This window comes from Mesoplodon bidens, assembly GCF_964165515.1.
Source record: "Mesoplodon bidens genome assembly, chromosome: 10".
NCBI classification, from domain to species: Eukaryota; Metazoa; Chordata; class Mammalia; order Artiodactyla; family Ziphiidae; genus Mesoplodon; species Mesoplodon bidens.
Window position 1 is genome coordinate 9,495,168 of NC_138172.1, and position 20,646 is coordinate 9,515,813.

Below are 20,646 nucleotides of genomic sequence, written 5' to 3' on the forward strand. Positions count from 1 at the left end.
ATAAGTATAATTCCTAAGATAAGGAATCGTTATTTTTTGCCTAGAGTTTCCCTCTTCCATCCCTGGCCATGTCCAAGATCCTTATTCCAGAAGTCACAGGGTTAGCAATGATAAAACAAGATAACAGTAATATCCTCTTGCATCCTCCATAACAAAAGCAAAAATAAACTTCATGAGGGTTGATGTTTTGTAAGACAATAAGGAATATTTCTCATACCTTATGCTGTGTTAATGAACTCAACGGATGAGAAATTTCACAAAGAAATACTCATATAATCAAAACCAAATCAATCAAAAAATTCAATATCCTGAAACAGTAAATAGATACTACTGAACTCACTGCTTATTTTTTCTTTTTTTGTGCGTCTTGTAACAATGGAATTCTTCCAGTTGAAACACTTCAACTCTTAAATCTAAACACAAACAGAAGGGCTATGATTTTGTATGTATTAGGTGGGCAATAATGCCTTTTGCTGTGATGTCTTTTTGCATTTTGCAATTCGCTGCCTTCCACAATTTAAATTCCATGGTTTCACCAGTCCCTCCCATCAGGAAACTTACACAAGCCTCTTAGATAGCCTCATCCACCAGAGGGCAGACAGCAGAAGCAAGAAGAACTACAATCCTGCAGCCTGTGGAACAAAAACCACATTCACAGAAAGATAGACAAGATGAAAAGGCAGAGGGTTATGTACCAGATGAAGGAACAAGATAAAATCCCAGAAAAACAACTACATGAAGTGGAGATAGGCAACCTTCCAGAAAAAGAATTCAGAATAACGATAGTGAAGATGATCCAGGACCTCGGAAAAAGAATGGAGGCAAAGATGGAGAAGATGCAAGAAATGTATCACAAAGACCTAGAAGAATTAAAGAACAAACAGAGATGAACAATACAATAACTGAAATGAAAACTATAATCAATAGCAGAATAACTGAGGCAGAAGAACGGATAAGTGACCTGGAAGACAGAATGGTGGAATTCACTGCTGCGGAACAGAACAAAGAAAAAAGAATGAAAAGAAATGAAAACAGCCTAAGAGACCTCTGGGACAATATTAAACGCAACAACATTCGCATTATAGAGGTCCCAGAAGGAGAAGAGAGAGAGAAAGGACCAGAGAAAATATTTGAAGAGATTATAATCAAAAACTTCCATAACATGGGAAAGGAAATAGCCACCCAAGTCCAGGAAGCACAGTGAGTCCTGTACAGGATAAACCCAAGGGGAAATGCGCCGAGACACACAGTAATCAAATTGGCAAAAATTAAAGACAAAGAAAAATTATTGAAAGCAGCAAGGGAAAAACGACAAATAACATACATGGGAACTCCCATAAGGTTAACAGCTGATTTCTCAGCAGAAACTCTACAAGCCAGAAGGGAGTGGCATGATATACTTTAAGTGATGAAACAGAAGAAACTACAACCAAGATTACTCTACCCGGCACAGATCTCATTCAGATTCGATGGAGAAATCAAAAGCTTTACAGACAAGCAAAAGCTAAGAGAATTCAGCACCACCAAACCAGCTCTACAACAAATGCTAAAGGAACTTCTCTAAGTGGGAAACACAAGAGAAGAAAATGATCTACAAAAGCAAATCCAAAACAATTAAGAAAATGGTAATAGGAACATACATATCGATAATTACCTTAAACGTGAATGGATTAAACGCTCCAACCAAAAGACACAGGCTTGTTGAATGGATACAAAAACAAGACCCATATATATGCTGTCTACAAGAGACCACTTCAGACCTAGGGACACATACAGACTGAAAGTGAGGGGATGGTAAAAGATATTCCATGTAAATGGAAATCAAAAGAAAGCTGGAGTAGCTATACTCATATCAGATAAAATAGACTTTAAAATAAAGAATGTTACAAGAGACAAGGAAGGACACTACATAATGATCAAGAGAGCAATCCAAGAAGAAGATATAACAATTATAAACATATATGCACCCAACACAGGAGCACCTCAATACATAAGGCAACTGTTAACAGCTATAAAAGAGGAAATTGACAGTAACACAATAATAGTGGGGGACTTTAACACCTCACTTACAGCAATGGACAGATCATCCAAAATGAAAATAAAGAAGGAAACAGAAGCTTTAAATGACACAATAGACCAGATAGATATAATTGATATTTATAGGACAATCCATCCAAAAACAGCAGATTACACTTTCCTCTCAAGTGCACATGGAACATTCTCCAGGATAGATCACATCTTGGGTCACAAATCAAGCCTCAGTAAATTGAAGAAAATTGAAATCATATCAAGCATCTTTTCTGACCACAACACTATGAGATTAGAAATGAATTACAGGGTAAAAAAAACGTAAAAAACACAAATACATGGAGGCTAAACAATACGTTACTAAATAACCAGGAGATCACTGAAGAAATCAAAGAGGAAATCAAAAATTACCTAGAAACAAATGACAATGAAAGCACGACGATTAAAAACCTATGGGGGGCTTCCCTGGTGGCGCAGTGGTTGAGAGTCCGCCTGCCGATGCAGGGGACACGGGTTCGTGCCCCGGTCTGGGAAGATCCCACATGCCGCAGAGCGGCTAGGCCCGTGAGCCATGGCTGCTGAGCCTGCGCGTCCGGAGCCTGTGCTCTGCAAGGGGAGAGGCCAAAACAGTGAGAGGCCCGCCTACCGCAAAAAAAAAAAAAAAAAACCTATGGGATGGGGCTTCCCTGGTGGCGCAGTGGTTGAGAGTCCGCCTGCCGATGCAGGGGACACAGGTTCGTGCCCTGGTCTGGGAAGATCCCACATACCACGGAGTGGCTGGTCCCGTGAGCCATGGCTGCTGGGCCTGTGCGTCCGGAGCCTGTGCTCCACAATGGGAGAGGCCTCATCAGTGAGAGGCCCGCATACCGCAAAAAAAAAAAAAAAAACCTATGGGATGCAGCAAAAACAGTTCTAAGAGGGAAGTTTATAGCTATACAAGCCTACCTCAAAAACCAAGAAAAATCTCAAATAAACCATCTAACGTTATACCTAAAGAACTACAGAAAGAAGAACAAACAAAACCCAAAGTTAGCAGAAGGAAAGAAATCATAAAGATCAGAGCAGAAATAAATGAAATAGAAACAAAGAAAACAATAGCAAAGATCAATAAAACTAAAAGCTGAGAAGATAAACAAAATTGATAAACCATTAGCCAGACTCATCAAGAAAAAGAGGGAGAGGACTCAAATCAATAAAATTATAAATGAAAAAGGAGGAGAAAAAATATCCTGAAACAGTAAATAGGAGAAGTTACAACAGACACTGCAGAAATACAAAGCATCCTAAGAGACTACTAAAAGCAACTCTATGCCAATAAAATGGACAACCTGGAAGAAATGAACAAATTTGTATAAAGGTATAACCTTCCAAGACTGAATCAAGAAGAAACAGAAAATATGAACAGACCAATCACAAGTAATGAAATTGAAACTGTGATTAAACATCTTCCAACAAACAAAAGTCCAGGACCAGATGGCTTCACAGGTGAATTCTATCAAACATTTAGAGAAGAGCTAACACCCATCCTTCTCAAACTTTTCCAAAAATTTGCAGAGGAAGGAACACTCCCAAACTCATTCTATGAGGCCACCATCACCCTGATACCAATACCAGACAAAGATACTACAAAAAAAAAGAAAATTACAGACCAATATCACTCATGAATATAGATGCAAAAGTCCTCAACAAAATACTAGCAAACAGAATCCAACAACACATTAAAAGGATCATACACCATGATCAAGTAGGATTTATCCCAGGGATGCAAGGATTCTTCAATATACGCAAATCAATCAATGTGATACACCATATTAACAAACTGAATAAGAAAAACCATATGATCATCTCAATAGATGCAGAAAAAGCTTTTGACAAAGTTCAACGCCTATTTATGATAAAAACTCTCCAGAAAGTGGGCATAGAGGGAACCTACCTCACATAATAAAGGCCATATACGACAAACCTACAGCCAACATCATTCTCAATGGTGAAAAACTGAAAGCATTTCCTCTAAGATCAGGAACAAGACAAGGGTGTCCACTCTCACCACTATTATTCAACATAGTTTTGGAAGTCATGGCAATCAGAGAAGAAAAAGAAATAAAAGGAATACCAATTGGAAAAGAAGAAGTAAAACTGTCACTGTTTGCAGATGACATGATACTATACATAAAGAATCCTAAAGAAGCCACTAGAAAACTACTAGAGCTAATCAATGAATTTGGTAAAGTTGCAGGATACAAAATTAATGCACAGATATCTCTTGCATTCCTATACACTAATGATGAAAAATCTGAAAGAGAAATTAAGGAAACACTCCCATTTACCACTGCAACAAAAAGAATAAAATACCTAGGAATAAACCTACCTAGGGAGACAAAAGACCTGAATGCAGAAAACTATAAGACACTGATGAAAGAAACTAAAGATGACACAAATAGATGGAGAGATATACCATGTTCTTGGATTGGAAGAATCAATATTGTGAAAATGACTATACTACCCAAAGCAATCTACAGATTCAATGCAATCCCTATCAAATTACCAATGGCATTTTTTATAAAACTAGAACAAAAAATCTTAAAATTTGTATGGAGACACAAAAGACCCCAAATAGCCAAAGCAGTCTTGAGGGAAAAAAACGGAGCGGGAGAAATCAGACTCCCTGACTTCAGACTATACTACAAAGCTACAGTCAAGACTACAATCAAGACAATATGGTACTAGCACAATAACAAAAACATAGATCAGTGGAACAAGATAGAAAGCCCAGAGATAAACCCACGCACCTATGGTCAACTAATCTGTGACAAAGGAGGCAAGGATATACAATGGAGAAAAGACAGTCTCTTCAATAAGTGGTGCTGAGAAAACTGGACAGCTACATGTAAAATAATGAAATTAGAACACTCCCTAACACCATACACAAAAATAAACTCAAAATGGATTAGACACCAAAATGTAAAACCAGATACTATAAAACTCTTAGAGGAAAACATAGGAAGAACACTCTTTGACATAAATCACAGCAAGATCTTTTTTGATTCACCTCCTAGAGTAATGGAAATAAAAACAAAAATAAACAAATGGGACCTAATGAAACTTCAAAGCTTTTGCAAAGCAAAGAAAACCATAAACAAGACGAATAGACAACCTCAGAATGGGAGAAAATATTTGCGAACTAGTCAATGGACAAAGGATTAATCTCCAAAATATATAAACAGCTCATCAGCTCAATATTAAACAAACAAACAACCCAATCTAAAAATGGGCAGGAGACCTAAATAGACATTTCTCCAAAGAAAACATACACATGAAAAGCTGCTCAACATCACTAATTATTAGAGAAATGCAAATCAAAACTACAAGGGGGCTTCCCTAGTGGTGCAGTAGTTGAGAGTCCACCTGCTGATGCAGGGGACACGGGTTCGTGCCCCGGTCTGGGAAGATCCCACATGCCGTGGAGAGGCTGGGCCCATGAGCCATGGCCGCTGAGCCTGTGCGTCCGGAGCCTGTGCTCCACAACGGGAGATGCCACAACAGTGAGAGGCCCGCGTACCGCAAAAAAGAACAAACAAAACAAAAACAAAAACAAAACCCAAACCTACAATGAGGTATCACCTCGCACCAGTTAGAATGGGCATCATCAGAAAATCTACAAACAACAAATGCTGGAGAGGGTGTGGAGAAAAGGGAACCCTCTTGCACTGTTGGTAGGAATGTAAATTGATACAGCCACTATGGAGAACAGTATGGAGGTTCCTTAAAAAACTAAAAATAGAATTACCATATATCCAGCAATCCTACTACTGGGCATATACCCAGAGAAAACCATAATTCAAAATGACATATGCACCCCAATGTTCACTGCAGCACTATTTACAATAGCCAGGTCATGGAAGCAACCTAAATGCCCATCAACAGATGAATGGATAAAGAAGATGTGGTACATATATACAATGGAATATTACTCAGCCATAAAAAGGAATGAAATTGGGTCATTTGTTGAGACATGGATGGATCTAGAGACTGTCATACAGAGTGAAGTAAGTCAGAAAGAAAAACAAATATCGTATATTAACGCATAAATGTGGAACCTAGAAGAATGGTACAGATGAACCGGTTTGCAGGGCAGAAGTTGAGAGACAGACGTAGAGAACAAACGTATGGACACCAAAGGGGGAAAGCCACGGTGGGTGGGGATGGTGGTGTGCTGAATTGGGCGATTGGGATTGACATGTATACACTGTTGTGTACAAAATGGATGACTAATAAGAAAAAAAAGATAAGGAAAATAAAAAATTAAAAAATTTTTAAAAATAAAAAAAATAAATTCCATGGTTTCATGTACTCTAGCCATATGCCTAGCATGAAGGCACGTGCATTTTCATGCAAAATTCACTGTTCCCAGTTGGCAATTTGGTACCTTTAATTGTGTCAAACAACTATGTAAAACATCATAATCCACTGAGAGTATACAAAGAGAAATACGTGCCTTCTAAATTCTGGTATACAAAGCACGCTGCTTGAAGACAGCTTAGTTTTTCCTGTAGTCCGGTTCTACCCACGCAATGTTTTCTAGAACAACCAGAATCAGTAAATCCAGTTCCTGAAAACTTGTATCCTTCTCAGGTTTTTAAATGAGTAAATTATACCCCTGATTTTAACTAACAAGATTCAGAGTCATGACTAGAAATGGCTAGAAATGACAGACAAAATGGTAGAGACCTATAATGCCAAATATGCATTACAACAAGGCTCATCTATAGAACAACTGCAATGATCCTTGCCTTTTATATTCCTCAAGCATAAATTTACAAGAAAAAGCTCTAATATTTTTATCCTGTTGCATGGGAAATTGTGTTTAATAACAGAATAATGTTTATCTCGATAGGCTTTGATGATGCACATCAGACCCCACAAATATGTCCATGATTATCAACTTACTGCCATACATTGCATTTCCTTACCCTACCTCATATTTTACTATTCCCTTGGCCAAGGGCTAAAGCAATGAAATGAAATTCAAGTTAGTTTCACAGATAGTAAACATGCATTATGAATCTGAAACATACTTCTGGACACATACTTTGCTCACTGAGCATATGTTCAAGAAGAACTTCCTCTAAGAACTTCCTTTTATGACTAAAACCATAATCTGGAACCATTCACTGTCCTTGGTTTTAGAATTCTCTGTGCTTTCATAAGACATTTGCCTTTTTCATTTTAAACATAGCCCAATCTTATAGCTGCTAAATCAAACCGTTTAGGTAAAAGACATCTTTTCAGTTGGAAAACCAGTCAAAGTCCATTAATCCTTTCTATGATTATAAACAACCAAATTCAACTAATTCCCAGAAGCAGAGATTTGTAAATTTGTAGACATTTCTACTTCAATCCTTGTTCTCCCCACTTAGGGAGCTAAGTCCTTGAATGTTTAAGAGACTTCTCCAAAGTGACGTGGTACCAGGCTAGACGCCTGATGTGCTGACTTCTAATCAAGCTGTAACTGTGCTTTCTCTATAGAGTGTGCCAGTGAGGACTTAAGTCTCAGTTCTGGCTTCAGCTGTACCGACATGCCAGAGCTACCTTCACTGAGTAAAGGTCACCACATCTTATTAAGATCAACCTATTAGCATTGCCCAGTTTGCATATATACAAAACCATATCCAGGTGAGCACAGAGCTCAGATGTATATGAATCACGTTTAGAATCAACATAGTAGCACTGCCTGATTCGCGCACATGTCAAACCTACAGCTACACATATATTAGTTGCGTTAAGATTCAACATATTAGGACTGCCTAGCTTATAGACTCATAAAAAACATAAAACTCTATATATGGGGAGGGGGAGGTCATGTACACTGAACATATCTAGGATCAACATTTTAGGGCCCACTAATTTTGAAAACTTTGAACTTCTGCAGCCAGATGACACTTCCCCTGTGACATACTGGCCCTCCCACTGCTGGAGACTTGAGTCTCTGATATCGCTCTGCATCATTTGAGGCAATTACTGTACATCTAGCTGTAGCGAGCCATAGACTGGAATGACAACCAAAGGTCTCCAATATCCACCCATTTAGAGATACATGTAGATACAGACATATGTTGTATAGTTCACACACATGATCCAATCCACAGTGAGTGCCTACACAGCCACTAGGAAGAGAGAGAGCTGGTGATGACCATCCTTATCCTGGGAAATAATGGACTGTGGGCCCCCTCTCTTATCCCAAGGAGATACATATGAAAGAAGAGGGAGTAGGTAATGAATGAATAGGAAGGTTTAATTTAGACGGATTGGATTATGTTATACTGGATAATCTCTTGCTACATTGCATCACTCTCTGATCAGTTGACTTGAAAAGGCTACACCTCTGGTTGGTTTCCAGTGGAATGAATGTATTGGACTGGACAAAATGTTCATTCGGGTTTTGGGTAGGACATCACAGACACACCCGGACGAACTTTTTGGCCAACCCAATAGCACAGCCCAAGGCAGGTTTTGGACTTCTGTAGCACTGATGCCTATTAACTCAGGATTTGTCTAGTCTCGGGAATACCATTCTGCATTTTTAAAACCTCTTGCTCTATACAATCGATTTGGTTTCAACATTTTCAAAAAGGAACACATTTTTGAAATGCACGGTGTGCGGTGCGCATTTTCACTTACCTTTTCCGCCGACTGAGCGGTGCCAAAAAATATGGGAATGAAGGCAAGCCAGACTATACATGTTGTGTACATGGTGAATCCAATGGGCTTGGCTTCATTAAAATTCTCTGGGACACCCCGAGTCTTGATGGCATACACAGTACATGTGACCATGAGAAGAATGCTATATCCCAAGGAGCAGATAATCTGGAGATCCGTAATGTCACATTTGAGAACTCCCCGGGCCTGCTCAGGGTTCATTGTCTTATGTTCATCATAGTCTATGATGATGTTGGGTGGGTCAACACCAAACCAAATGAAAACACCTAGAAGCTGAACTGATATTAAACTAGAAGTGATCGCCAGCTGTGACGTTGGGCTTATGAGTCTGGGAGCTGTCACTGATTTCTTGCCCTGTTCGAAGATGCGATAAATCCGATTGGTTTTTGTCAAAAGGGCTGCATAACTGATGCACATCCCCAAGCCCAAGAAAACTCTCCGGAAAGAACACACTGCCACATCAGGTTTGGCTATCATCAGGAAAGTGATGATGTAGCAAAGAAAGATGCCCGTCAACAGAACGTAGCTCAGTTCCCGCCCGGATGCCCGGACGATGGGAGTGTCATTGTAGCGGATGAAAGTGGCCATGACAAATATAGTGGCGATGATCCCCAACATGGCGAGGAAGACAGGGATGACGGCCCAGGGGGAGTGCCACTCCAGTTTGATGATGGGGATGTCCTGGCAGCCGGTTCGGTTTTCATTGGGTCGCTGGTCGTAGGGGCAATGCTGGCATGTCATCTCATCAAACTGGTACTGGTAGCCATCACAAGGTTCACAGGTCCAGCAGCAAGGAGTTCCCTTCTGTGTCTTCTTTCTTTGCCCAGGCTTGCACGGCAGTGTACACACTGACGGGGGGATCTCCCGGAGTCCTTTACCCCACTGCATGTCCTCTATCTGCAACAAGAAATAAGAAGGTGCAACAGGTAGATTAGTTAAGAGGAGAGACAAAGAACAATGACAACAAACAGTAATGATAACAGCCTGTGAGACTTGACAAGGTAAAGTAACTAACCCCCAGCTGTAGGAGCTACAACCAAGATTCAACCCCACACCGTTTCACTGTAGCATCCTCAGTCTTCACCGCTGTAGAGTGTGACAGACATGCCAGATTGTAAGAATTCCCTGTGGTAGCTATTGGAAATACAGATTCCCTGTTCCCACCCTAGAGCCCCCAAATAAGAATATCCTGTAAAGGAGCCTTTGGATCTTTATTTTCACCAAGTACTCAGAGGATTCTTAGGATGAGATAAAGTCAGAGACTACTGACATGCTCTCTACTGCCGTCTCCTGGGTAATAAGTGCAAATGTCCCAAATGAAGTTAAAAATCTTAAGTAATGTGAAAAGCTATATTCATTTCTCTTATTAGATGCTTTTGCTTTTTTTTAATTGTTTTTAAATTATTTTGCATGATATTGCAGTGCTAACCGCCTTTTCTAAAATTCTGTAGGCATCACTGACATTTTCATTGAGAAATTTTGAAGCAAATGAACCTATTCTATTTATCACAGAGGAGTGATAAGGGTCATTATTGAAAGTTTTTTTTTTTTTTTTTTTTTTTTCAGTACGCGGGCCTCTCACTGTTGTGGCCTTTCCCGTCGCGGAGCACAGGCTCCGGACACGCAGGCTCAGCGGCCATGGCTCACGGGCCCAGCCGCTCCGCGTCCTGGACCAGGACACGAACCCGTGTCCCCCTGCATCGCCAGGCGGACTCTCAACCACTGCACCACCAGCGAAGCCCATTTTTGAAAATTTTAATTGTAGTTAATAAAGCATTTGATGAGAAAGTAATATGGTCTGGAAACCTTTCAAGATGAGCCATGTACCTATTTGGAGATGAAATTTAAACTAAAACACTATATCCTAGAGGAGGATGAACGTGTGCTTGCTTAATTAGAATATTGGCTTTCTGGAGGGGAATTCATAATTAACAGTCTTCTGAGAAATAATGGCATTAGAAACAAAGGGCTTTATTACTGGGCTGATATCTCATCTTTTCCAGCACAGCATTTCTTCTTCTTTTTTTCCCTGATATCAATTCCTCACATCTTTTTTTTCTATGTGCTTTCTGTGAGATGGGATTTACACGGAAACTCCAGGGGTGGAGTGGCAAGCAAGACCCAGGCTGGCCCAATTAGGATATTGCGTTGTTCTCAAGCTTGAGTACACATTAGAATCACTTGGAGGGGTTTTCACAACCCAGCATGTTGAACCCCACTCTCAGATTTTCTGATTCACTGGGACTAGGATGGGGCCCGAGAGTATATATTTCTAACAAAATCACAGATGGTGTTGCTGCAGGTTCTTTAGCCATCACACTTCGTCAACCACTGATACATTCCAACCTCCTAGCCCCAGAGACTGGGTCAAGGACGGGGTCATTACAGAATGGCACAGCATTTAACTTCACGGCTTTTACAGAGATTACGTAGGATAAAAATCTTTGTTTCTGTTGGACTTGCAGTTTCCGGGATGTAAGGATGCTGGTGCTCATGGCTATAAAGAGAAAGTTACTTCTCAGAGGAAGAAGCCAATATCAAGGAAAGCAGAGTAGAGAATTGAAGAGAAAAATTATTGATAAGCCTGTTTAAGCTCCTGGAAACAGCTCTGCCTGAAGCAGGTTTTCCCTATATTGTGTCATTATGTGACTCAGTAAACTCTGCTATGCTGAAGTACTTTGAACTGCATTTTTCTTACTTGTAACCAAGGGTCCTGAGAAATATACCTACTAAATGAATAATTTTAGTATCTACGTGTTGCAAAAGATGTACTTAAAAAATACACGAATACATTCCCATGAACAAATTTGGCTGATATTCCCCATATCTAGTTAATCAAATTTTTAAGATATGTGAACAAAAATATAGGTTAGAAAGATACTGGAAAGTCTTAACGATTTTTATTGCCTGATTGATTTGGCTGCGTTTGGTCTTCGTTGCTGTGTGCGGGCTTTCTCTATGTTCGGGGAGCAGGGACTACTCTTTGTTGTGGTGTGAGGCTTCTCATTGTGGTGGCTTCTCGTTGCAGAACACGGGCTCTACGTGCGCAGGCTTCAGTAGTTGCAGCATGCGGGCTTCATCAGTTGTGGCAGCATGCGGGCTTCATCAGTTGTGGCACATGGGCTCAGTAGTTGTGGCTCAGAGGCTTAGTTGCTCCACGGCATGTGGGATCTTCCCGGACCATGGGTCAGAACCCATGTCCCCTGAATTGGCAGGTGGATTCTTAACCACTGCACCACGAGGGAAGTCCCTGAGCCTTTTTTTTTTTTTTTTTTTTTTTTTTTTTTTTTCTTTTTGCGGTATGCGGGCCTCTCACTGTTGTGGCCTCTCCCGTTGCGGAGCACAGGCTCCGGACGCGCAGGCCCAGAGGCCATGGCTCACGGGCCCAGCCGCTCCGCGGCATATGGGATCCTCCCAGACCGGGGCACGAACCCGTATCCCCTGCATCGGCAGGCGGACTCTCAACCACTGCGCCACCAGGGAGGCCCCCTGAGCCTTTTTTAAATGCATACTTTTAAGACATAAGGGGGTGAACTAATTTATTGCTCAGTGGAATTTGAATGCTCTGTTAAAACAGGATGCAGTGTATAGCAAGGTGTGATAATTCCATCAAAACTTGAATGAGAACTACATTCAACCTCTGAATCAAATGTAGTTAACTCTGGGGGAAAGAACGGCTCAAGGATTAAACTTTATAAAATATTATAACCTTCTAGTGATTGAATTTAAACTTTAATCAGAGACCCAAGTATCTTTGGATGACCCCTATGAACTCATTTGCCTGAGCACAAAGCCCAAGTCAGCACTAATAAATCTAACTAGATATAAAACATAATCATTTCTTCCTCAACATCATCATTTTTGAGCCAGGAGGTCACTGTCAGCCATCCCAAAGTCATAAAATTAAGGAAATAATTTGTAATAAGAGAGAAAAAGACATGCATTAACTTTATAAATGTCCAATTTCAATAAGTTGGAACCTAAAAAATTGCTATTATTAACACAAATGTTTCAAAATATCAAAGCAAAAGGCCCTACTCGTAGTTAGTAAAGAAAGACTAACAAAAAAAACTTACAAACAAATATCATTAGCTAAACTTGAGATTGCCTGATTCCAACACGAGTGGGAACTAATATGCCATATGATTAAACTTAAGCTATGGAATAGATGTAGGGCTCATACAAATATAAAAACAAATTATCATTATATGTAATATTTTATAGCCAATTTCAAATGTTGCCAGCTTGCAATCCCCCCTCACCACAAATAAAATGGTCAGCAATGCTGAACGGCTTTTTTCCTCAACTTAGCCAAATGTATACAACAGCTATAACCACAAACATTACATTGACTACTTAATTTGTTTTCAATTTTCATTTAAAGTAGATCTCAACTCAATTTAATTGTATATATTAAAGCAACAAAGTTGCTTCTTGCAACTTAGAAGTCTAATTTACTTGCTTTGCCAACAAAAATCATTATGGAAAATATAATTTATGTTCCATAAAGGTACCAACTAACCTTTAAGAGCTCTAGTAAGTGAGAATTTTGTTAAAAAGACACATATGAGTTGTGTATATCTTTACCTATCCACACAAATTTAGTGCCTTGTTTCATAAGAAGAAACAGTTAGCTGCAAATGCCCAGGGGCACCTACTTAAAAGAGGATAACAATTTAGGGTTTTGAAAAATTAACTGTAATGTCCACTGACTTTGTCAAAAGGCTAGAAGGAATGCACATTTCAAGTTTGTTCTAAACTCTGCAACAAAACTGTGTTTTATTTAGTTAGCTCGAAAGCCAAAGTTAAATTGCAGAAAGATGTAAAAAATTAATAAATAGAAATCTCAATTAAAGGGTGTCAGGAGAAGGGAGAGATCTCAGGCCCTGTGCCCATAGCTGAACCCAACAGGAAGAAGGCTCCTCTTCCTTGGCAAGGACTCGACCAATGAAAAGCCATGAACCTTTTACTATTGCCCTCCAACTTCCTTTTCCCCTCCATAAAAGTGTTCTCCTTTCCTTGCTGTGAGGGGTCTGGCATGTGGCTTGCCACGGTTTCAGACCCCGAATTGCAATTCTCTTGCTGATCTCAAATAAACCCATCTTTGCTGGAGCAATATATGTCAGTCTATTTATTTCAGGTCAACAAAGATTAGGAAAAAGGCTAGGATGTTTACCATCGTCTTCTTTACAAGATACGGTTCTAAATTCCCTGATAAGAATGCATTTTCTTCCTGGACATCCCAAGTTTATGGTTATTGGATACTGGGTCAGCTCAGTAGCTGGCTCATGGCAAAGCACTGTTGAGATCTCAGGCAAGAGAATACACCTGTAGAGCTAGTATCATCAATTAACACCATGCATGGCTCATAGATTTTATGGATAAGTGAATCAATGGTTTAAAAAAGAGAAAAGTAGGTAATTCTGGCCAATGAAAGCAAAAATAAGCCTTTTGTGGAGTCCTAGGAAAGTGTTCTTCACTCTTTAGAGACACAAAGAAGAGAGATGCTGTCTTCAGCCTTTGATGTGTGCAAATGTGATATATGGAGCTGCAGCAGCCATTGTGCCACCATGAAGAGACAAGCTGAAGGAACAAAGCTGATATGCTGAGGATAGTAAAATAAAAACAAAAACAGAATGTGTATCTTTGATGCTCTCAAAATAACTTTCTAGGCTCCACATGGAGCCGCTCCTGTATGGGGTGCCATGTCAGTAAGCCAAAACTAAGATAACTTCCACATTCCTGTAAACAAGCTTCACTCGAACAGAAATGCAGTACATCTAGTCAGCCAATCTCCAAAGGCTAAGTCAACTCAGGGGCTTCTCACCCCAAAAAGGGTTGACTATGTGGGCCCAGCCCATCAGATAATTTTTATGTCTTCTCCTTGTTCTTTATTCTTTATCCTATGAGAACTTTCTGCTTTCCACCCCATTTTGCAGTTCTCTGACTGTCCACAAAGTGTTAAATAAAGTGTGTCTGTACTGCCTAAATTGTCTTCTTTAATCTTTTTTTTTTTTAACAGTGGCATCATTTTGTCAACCAAATGAACCAACACTGGTACCACCTTACCCTGAACTGCGAACATGAAACAATAAACTTTCCTTGGTTAACCAATACCTACCTCATGGGTAGCCCACTACTTGCAGTCAAACATTCTAAAACACTCTTTCTTATTTCTGCAGCTGGTATGTGAAGGCCTGAGACTACTGGACAGTTAGCCAATAATTCAAGTTCTTGCGTGGGTAGTAGAGAGTACCAGGAGGAAAGGAAACTTGTGAATCACACGTGATCAGATACACTTGTCTTTGTCTCCTGAAAGCACTCAGAAAAGAGGGTGGTAAACAACTGGACTCAAAAAATCAGCTGTGACTCCACTGCTTCTGGCTCAGACACAGAGAATGAAAAAGGACCTGTCAGCTAAAGTTCTTTAGCACATGTGTTTGGCAAAGAAAAACTGGGGTCTGGCTCTAGCAGAGAAAGCTATTCCACCGGGGATGCGCAAACCTTATAATCACTGGAATTTTAAAATAAAACCCAATGAGTTGCTGTCTTACAGCCAAATGCAGGAACCAAACTGAGAGGATTTTTATAAACACTGTTCAGTGCATCCATTTTTATCTAGAAGACATTTTCTCTTTGAAGGAAAACTGTGTCACTGCAGGGATATTTTCTCCAGTGAAGTCCCATTTGCATTTTCCAGCGCACACTCTGTAGAGCCAGCTGGCTGGTGTTTTTGTTGCATTAATTCTTTGCAACAGCATTATTTTTACTTACTAAAACCTTAATAGAATGAGCTAATTTAACAAGAGCTTTCTTATTAAACACCATTTGTTCATTAAAATATATTTGTCCTGGCTAATTTATGAAAAAATCTTTTCAGGAAAAATGCACAAGAATGCTGAATTTCTAATACTAGAAAAGAACCAGGTTTAGGTTCCGGTGGGGAGTGGGTAAGGTAGAATGGCTTTACAAGGAATTTTGTAGTATCTCAATGTCTTTTTTTTTCTTTTTTAAGCCTCAGCCCCGATTGTTAATTTTTAGGCAGCAGGACTGGACTATGAAACAGAATTTCGGGACTGCTATAAACACACTTAATTCAAATTCTACTTATTCAAAATTTGGAATTCTTTGTACAATTCATCGTGTTTAATATACTCGAGGAAAAAAAGTGCCATACACTTTCTTCATTAAAGTATATATAAAAGATTGTACATAAAAGAGTACATAATTGACTAGTTTTTAATTACGGTAGTCCCTGGGCACCCATGGAGGGATTTACAGCTTCATCTCACTGTAAAGCACATCGAGGTCCAAGATGTAGACAGCTCTGTACTGTTACTAAGAACTTTTTCTAAAAAATTTTTTACTGAACTATAGTTACAACGTTGTGTTAATTTCTTCTGCACAGCAAAGCAACTCAGCTATATGTGTATACATATATATTCTTTTTCATATTCTTTTCCATTATGGTTTCTCATAGGATATTGAATATATTTCCCTGTGCTGTACAGTAGGACCTTGTTGTTTATCCATTCTGTATATAAGAGTTTGCCTCTGCTAACCCCAAACTCCTATTCCTTCCCTCCCCTCCCCCCATCCCTTGGCAATCAGAAGTCTGTTCTCCATGTCAGTCTGCTTCTGTTTTATGGATATGTTCATTTGTGTCATATCTTAGATTCCACACATAAGTGATTTCATATGGTATTTGTCTTTCTCTTTCTGACTTAATTCGCTTAGTATGATAATCTCTAAGTCCATCCATGTTGCTGCAAATGGCATTATTTCATTATTTTTGATGCCTGAGTAGTATTTCATTGGAGATATATATATATATATGTATATTTATATATATGTATGTATCAAATACACACACACACACACACACACACACACACACACACACCCCATCTTCTTTAGCCATTCCTCTGTTCATGGACATTTAGGTTGTTTCCATGTCTTGGCTATTGTGAATAGTGCTGCTATGAACATAGGGGTGTATGTATCTTTTCCAATTATAGTTCTGTCTGGGTATATGCCCAGGAGTGGGATTGCTAGATCACATGGCAGCTCTATTTTTAGTTTTCTGAGGAACCTCCATACTGTTTTCCATGGTGGCTGCACCAATTTACATTCCCACCAACAGTGTTAGGAGGGTTCCCTTTTCTCCACACCCTCTCCAACATTTGTTATTTGTAGACTTTTTAATGATGGCCATATAACGGGTGTGAGGTGCAACCTCACTGTAGCTCTGATTTGCATTTCTCTAACAATCAGCGATGTTGAGCATCTTTTCATGTGCCTATTGGCCGGCCATCTGTATGTCTGCTCTGAATTAAGACCTGTTTTTGAATTACGCCAGTGGTTCCCAAACTTGACTGCACATTTCAATCACCTGGGGATCTTCTAAAAATTCCAAATAGGCAGCAGGGTGTCTGAAAGTAGACAAGTATGGGAAAGAATGAACTAAACTCTCTGAAGGGATGGCGTTTAGGAGAAAATATTTGCTTTGTTTAGAGAACCTATTGACTGCAGGCTTCTATTCTTGACCTTAGGATGCACTAGCTCTCATTAGAAGTCCGAGAAGGTCACCTAAAATGCTCCTTATACTCTTACGGTTTAATGGGAAAGTATGGCGCTGTAGTGGAATTATAAATTTTCACAGTTCAGGAAGGTCTCCGGACTTATATTTCATAACGTCATTGGCTAAACAACTTAACATGCCTAGAAAGGCTCGGCCCATGAAGCAAACAACTGATGTGAGAATAAAATAGTGCTTCTCCTCAAAACAAAGTCTAAAACACAAAATAAATGACATGTCCACGCAAATGCATATTGAATTATACATCAAGAACAGACTTCATTGGTAGTTCTGCCACAATGATCTGCATTTACTATTGCTTTGTTTGTTTGTTTATGTATTTAATTAATTTATGTTTGGCTGTGTTGGGTCTTCGTTGCTGTGCGCGGGCTTTCTCTTGTTGCAGCGGGCAGGGGCTACTCTTTGTTGAGGTGCACAGGCTTCTCATTGCGGTGGCTTCTCTTGTTGCGGAGCACAGGCTCTAGGCGCACAGGCTTCAGTAGCTGTGGCATGTGGGCTCAGTAGTTGTGGCTTGTGGGCTCTAGAGCACAGGCTCAGTAGTTGTGGCGCGCGGGCTTAGTTGCTCTGCGGCATGTGGGATCTTCCCAGACCAGGGCTTGAACCTGTGTCCCCTGCATTGGCAGGCGGATTCTTAACCACTGCGCCACCAGGGAAGCCCTGCATTTACTATTTCAATGCTTGCGTTTTCCTTAAGTACAAGGGGAAAGGTGGGCGGTATTTATTAAATTTGCGTAATTAAAAGCTCCCAGACTGATGGAACAGTTTGCCCCCAAAGCAATTCTACATTTCTTTCTTTATCACACCTTTCCATAACTCTAACTAAAAAATGGTTATCTTTACTTGGCTTCAGAACTTCCTTTTATTTTTTTTTATTTTATTTTTTTCCAGAAGAATCCGGACAGCCTTCTGGGGAACCTTCGATTTTTCACAATGTTGATGCTTTTTCAAAATTACCATATACTCAGTTGGCCAAACAATACATATCTGCTAACACTAGTTAGCTAACTCTTTCAGAAACAAAACTGCCAGGAGAAGAGCCATCTCCTTATAATGTGCATGTTAACTACAAATCATCTCTTATTTAGTCCCCGCCTGGGGACACAGTTCCCTAAATGATGCTTACCAATCAAACATTAGGTACTTAATCTTGCTTGAATTATTAAAAACATTTGAAAGTAGTTTTTTAAAGCACGGATTTAAGAATAATTTACAACGTAAACATATTCACATGGATGCCTCAAAAATACCTCAAATAAACTTGTTCAAAACTGAATTCACGATCTACACCAGGAATGGCAAACTATGGCCCCCAGTGCGCCACATCCTGCCCACCACCTGATTTCATAAATAAAGTTTTCCTGGAACATCACCACACTGTTCATTTACATATTGCCTCTAGCCGATTTTAGGGTACATTGGTAGAACTGAGTAGTTGTGAATGCATGGCCCGCAAAATGTAACCTATTTACTATCTGGCCCTTTATAGAAAACATCGGTTGACTCAGAGGCAATGACAAAAGAAGGACAAAGCCCTAGCACATGGCAGCTTTATCAATCCATAAACCAGAAGCTGTGTCATCTTTTTTTTTTTTTTTTTGCGGTACGCGGGCCTCTCACTGTTGTGGCCTCTCCTGTTGCGGAGCACAGGCTCCGGACGCACAGGCTCAGCGGCCATGGCTCACGGGCCCAGCCGCTCCGCGGCATGTGGGATCCTCTCGGACCGGGGCACGAACCCGTGTCCCCTGCATCGGCAGGCGGACTCTCAACCACTGCGCCACCAGGGAAGCCCTGTGTCATCTTTGACATCTTCCTTTCCTTTGGTCCCCACCCCCTCCCCCCATATCTAAGCGACCAACAACTTCTGTTGGGTTTCTCTCTTGCAATCACTTACATTAATTATTTTATCCAACAAACTATATATTAAGTAAGGTTACTGGGTGCTGGATCCTGTTTTAATTGTCAGGAGCAAAAGAGACAGAAACGAATGCCTTAGAGAAATGAATCCTCTTTTCTCACCTCCTCTGCAAAAGCTTTCTATGGGGTTTCTTCACCTCTCTTTCCTGCTGGCCTTTTCCTAATCCCATCCTCTGCACTAGAGCCAGGAGGCTTCTTTAGCATGGAGATCTGATCGTGTCACCTTTTTTGCTTAATTCTTCAGTGACTTCTTATTGCTCTCTAGCCTCCTAGCTGAGCATCGTCTCAAAGGAACACACATCAGGTGGCCTCACTCTCCTGGCTCTATGAGTCCCATGAAGCACCCTGCCCCACAGTGGTTTCTGTGCTGTAACAAGCTGTTCAGTACCTCTTCCGCTCAGCAGACTCTTTCTCAGGATGCCCCACCCTCACTGCGTTGGTTCCCCCTTTTATAACCTCTCAAGGATCCCTCCTCAAATAATTTAACACCATTTGTCATTAGGCAGATATGTGACTCATTAAAATCGGTCTCCCAACTCCTCTGTAAACCCAGTGATTTCAGAGCTTCCATCCACTTTACTCAATGCTGGAAACCCAGAATCTGAGAGGGGAATCAAGAGCACTGGCAGGTGAAAGAGGTGAGAGAAAAGACTGACCACTACTGTAGAAGTGATCTTCCCCCAGCCCAAACTGGAGTTTCACTGTAAGTGGAGTTGATGAAAGGATCCATAAGGACTTAGGTGAGTCTCATCTATTTGTTGGTCATTTAATACACATCTAAAGAATGGAAGTTTATATGTGAAATGTCCTTGGCATTTTGAGAGAAGAAAGGGAATTAAATCTGGAGCACTAAGTTGCTAGGTTGTGGAAACATGAACATAACTAACACACCACAGGGAGCGAGAACAACAGTCTGCAGCCAAGGACGGAACTGGATTTCAATAGGTCCCTGACTGTTCTCTGAACATTCTCCTTGGGTAAACTTAGCTACAGCTCAAAATAGAAAGAACATGAGCTAGGAAGTCAGCCTTTCCTGGGTTCAAAGACTGGCTTCGTCACCTCCAGACAGTATGACCCAAGGCGAGTCAACCATGTGAAATGAAGCGTGTTTCCCTAGCTTATTTGTTATGAATGAGATGCATTTGTGACAAATGAGACAGCATGTGTAAGGTGTGTGTCTGAGACATCGTAACTGCCTAATTATTAATTTTTACTGGAATATTTTATGGCTTCAGGGATCAACTTAAGTTTAATTAATCCAGGTAAAAACTTAAAGATGGCTATTGTCAGGCCTCCCCTCTCTCTCGAGCTCTGATTCTTCCAGCCACATATTATCAGCAACTAATGCTGTAGTGGCATTTCAGACTCTACGTATCTAAAACTAGAAG

General features: G+C 40.3%; 1 protein-coding gene across 1 annotated transcript in view; it reads right to left on the reverse strand.

Moving 5' to 3' along the window:
* The window catches only part of GRM7 (glutamate metabotropic receptor 7), a gene marked incomplete at its 3' end in the record, with an annotated part of 813,045 nt that overhangs the window by 163,361 nt on the left and 629,038 nt on the right, over positions 1 to 20,646 (reverse strand). Inside the window, exon 8 of the mRNA XM_081247592.1 lies at positions 8,707 to 9,642. Within this exon, the coding sequence (XP_081103718.1) occupies positions 8,707 to 9,642 (936 nt within the window). The remainder of the gene's footprint in view (positions 1 to 8,706; positions 9,643 to 20,646) is intronic.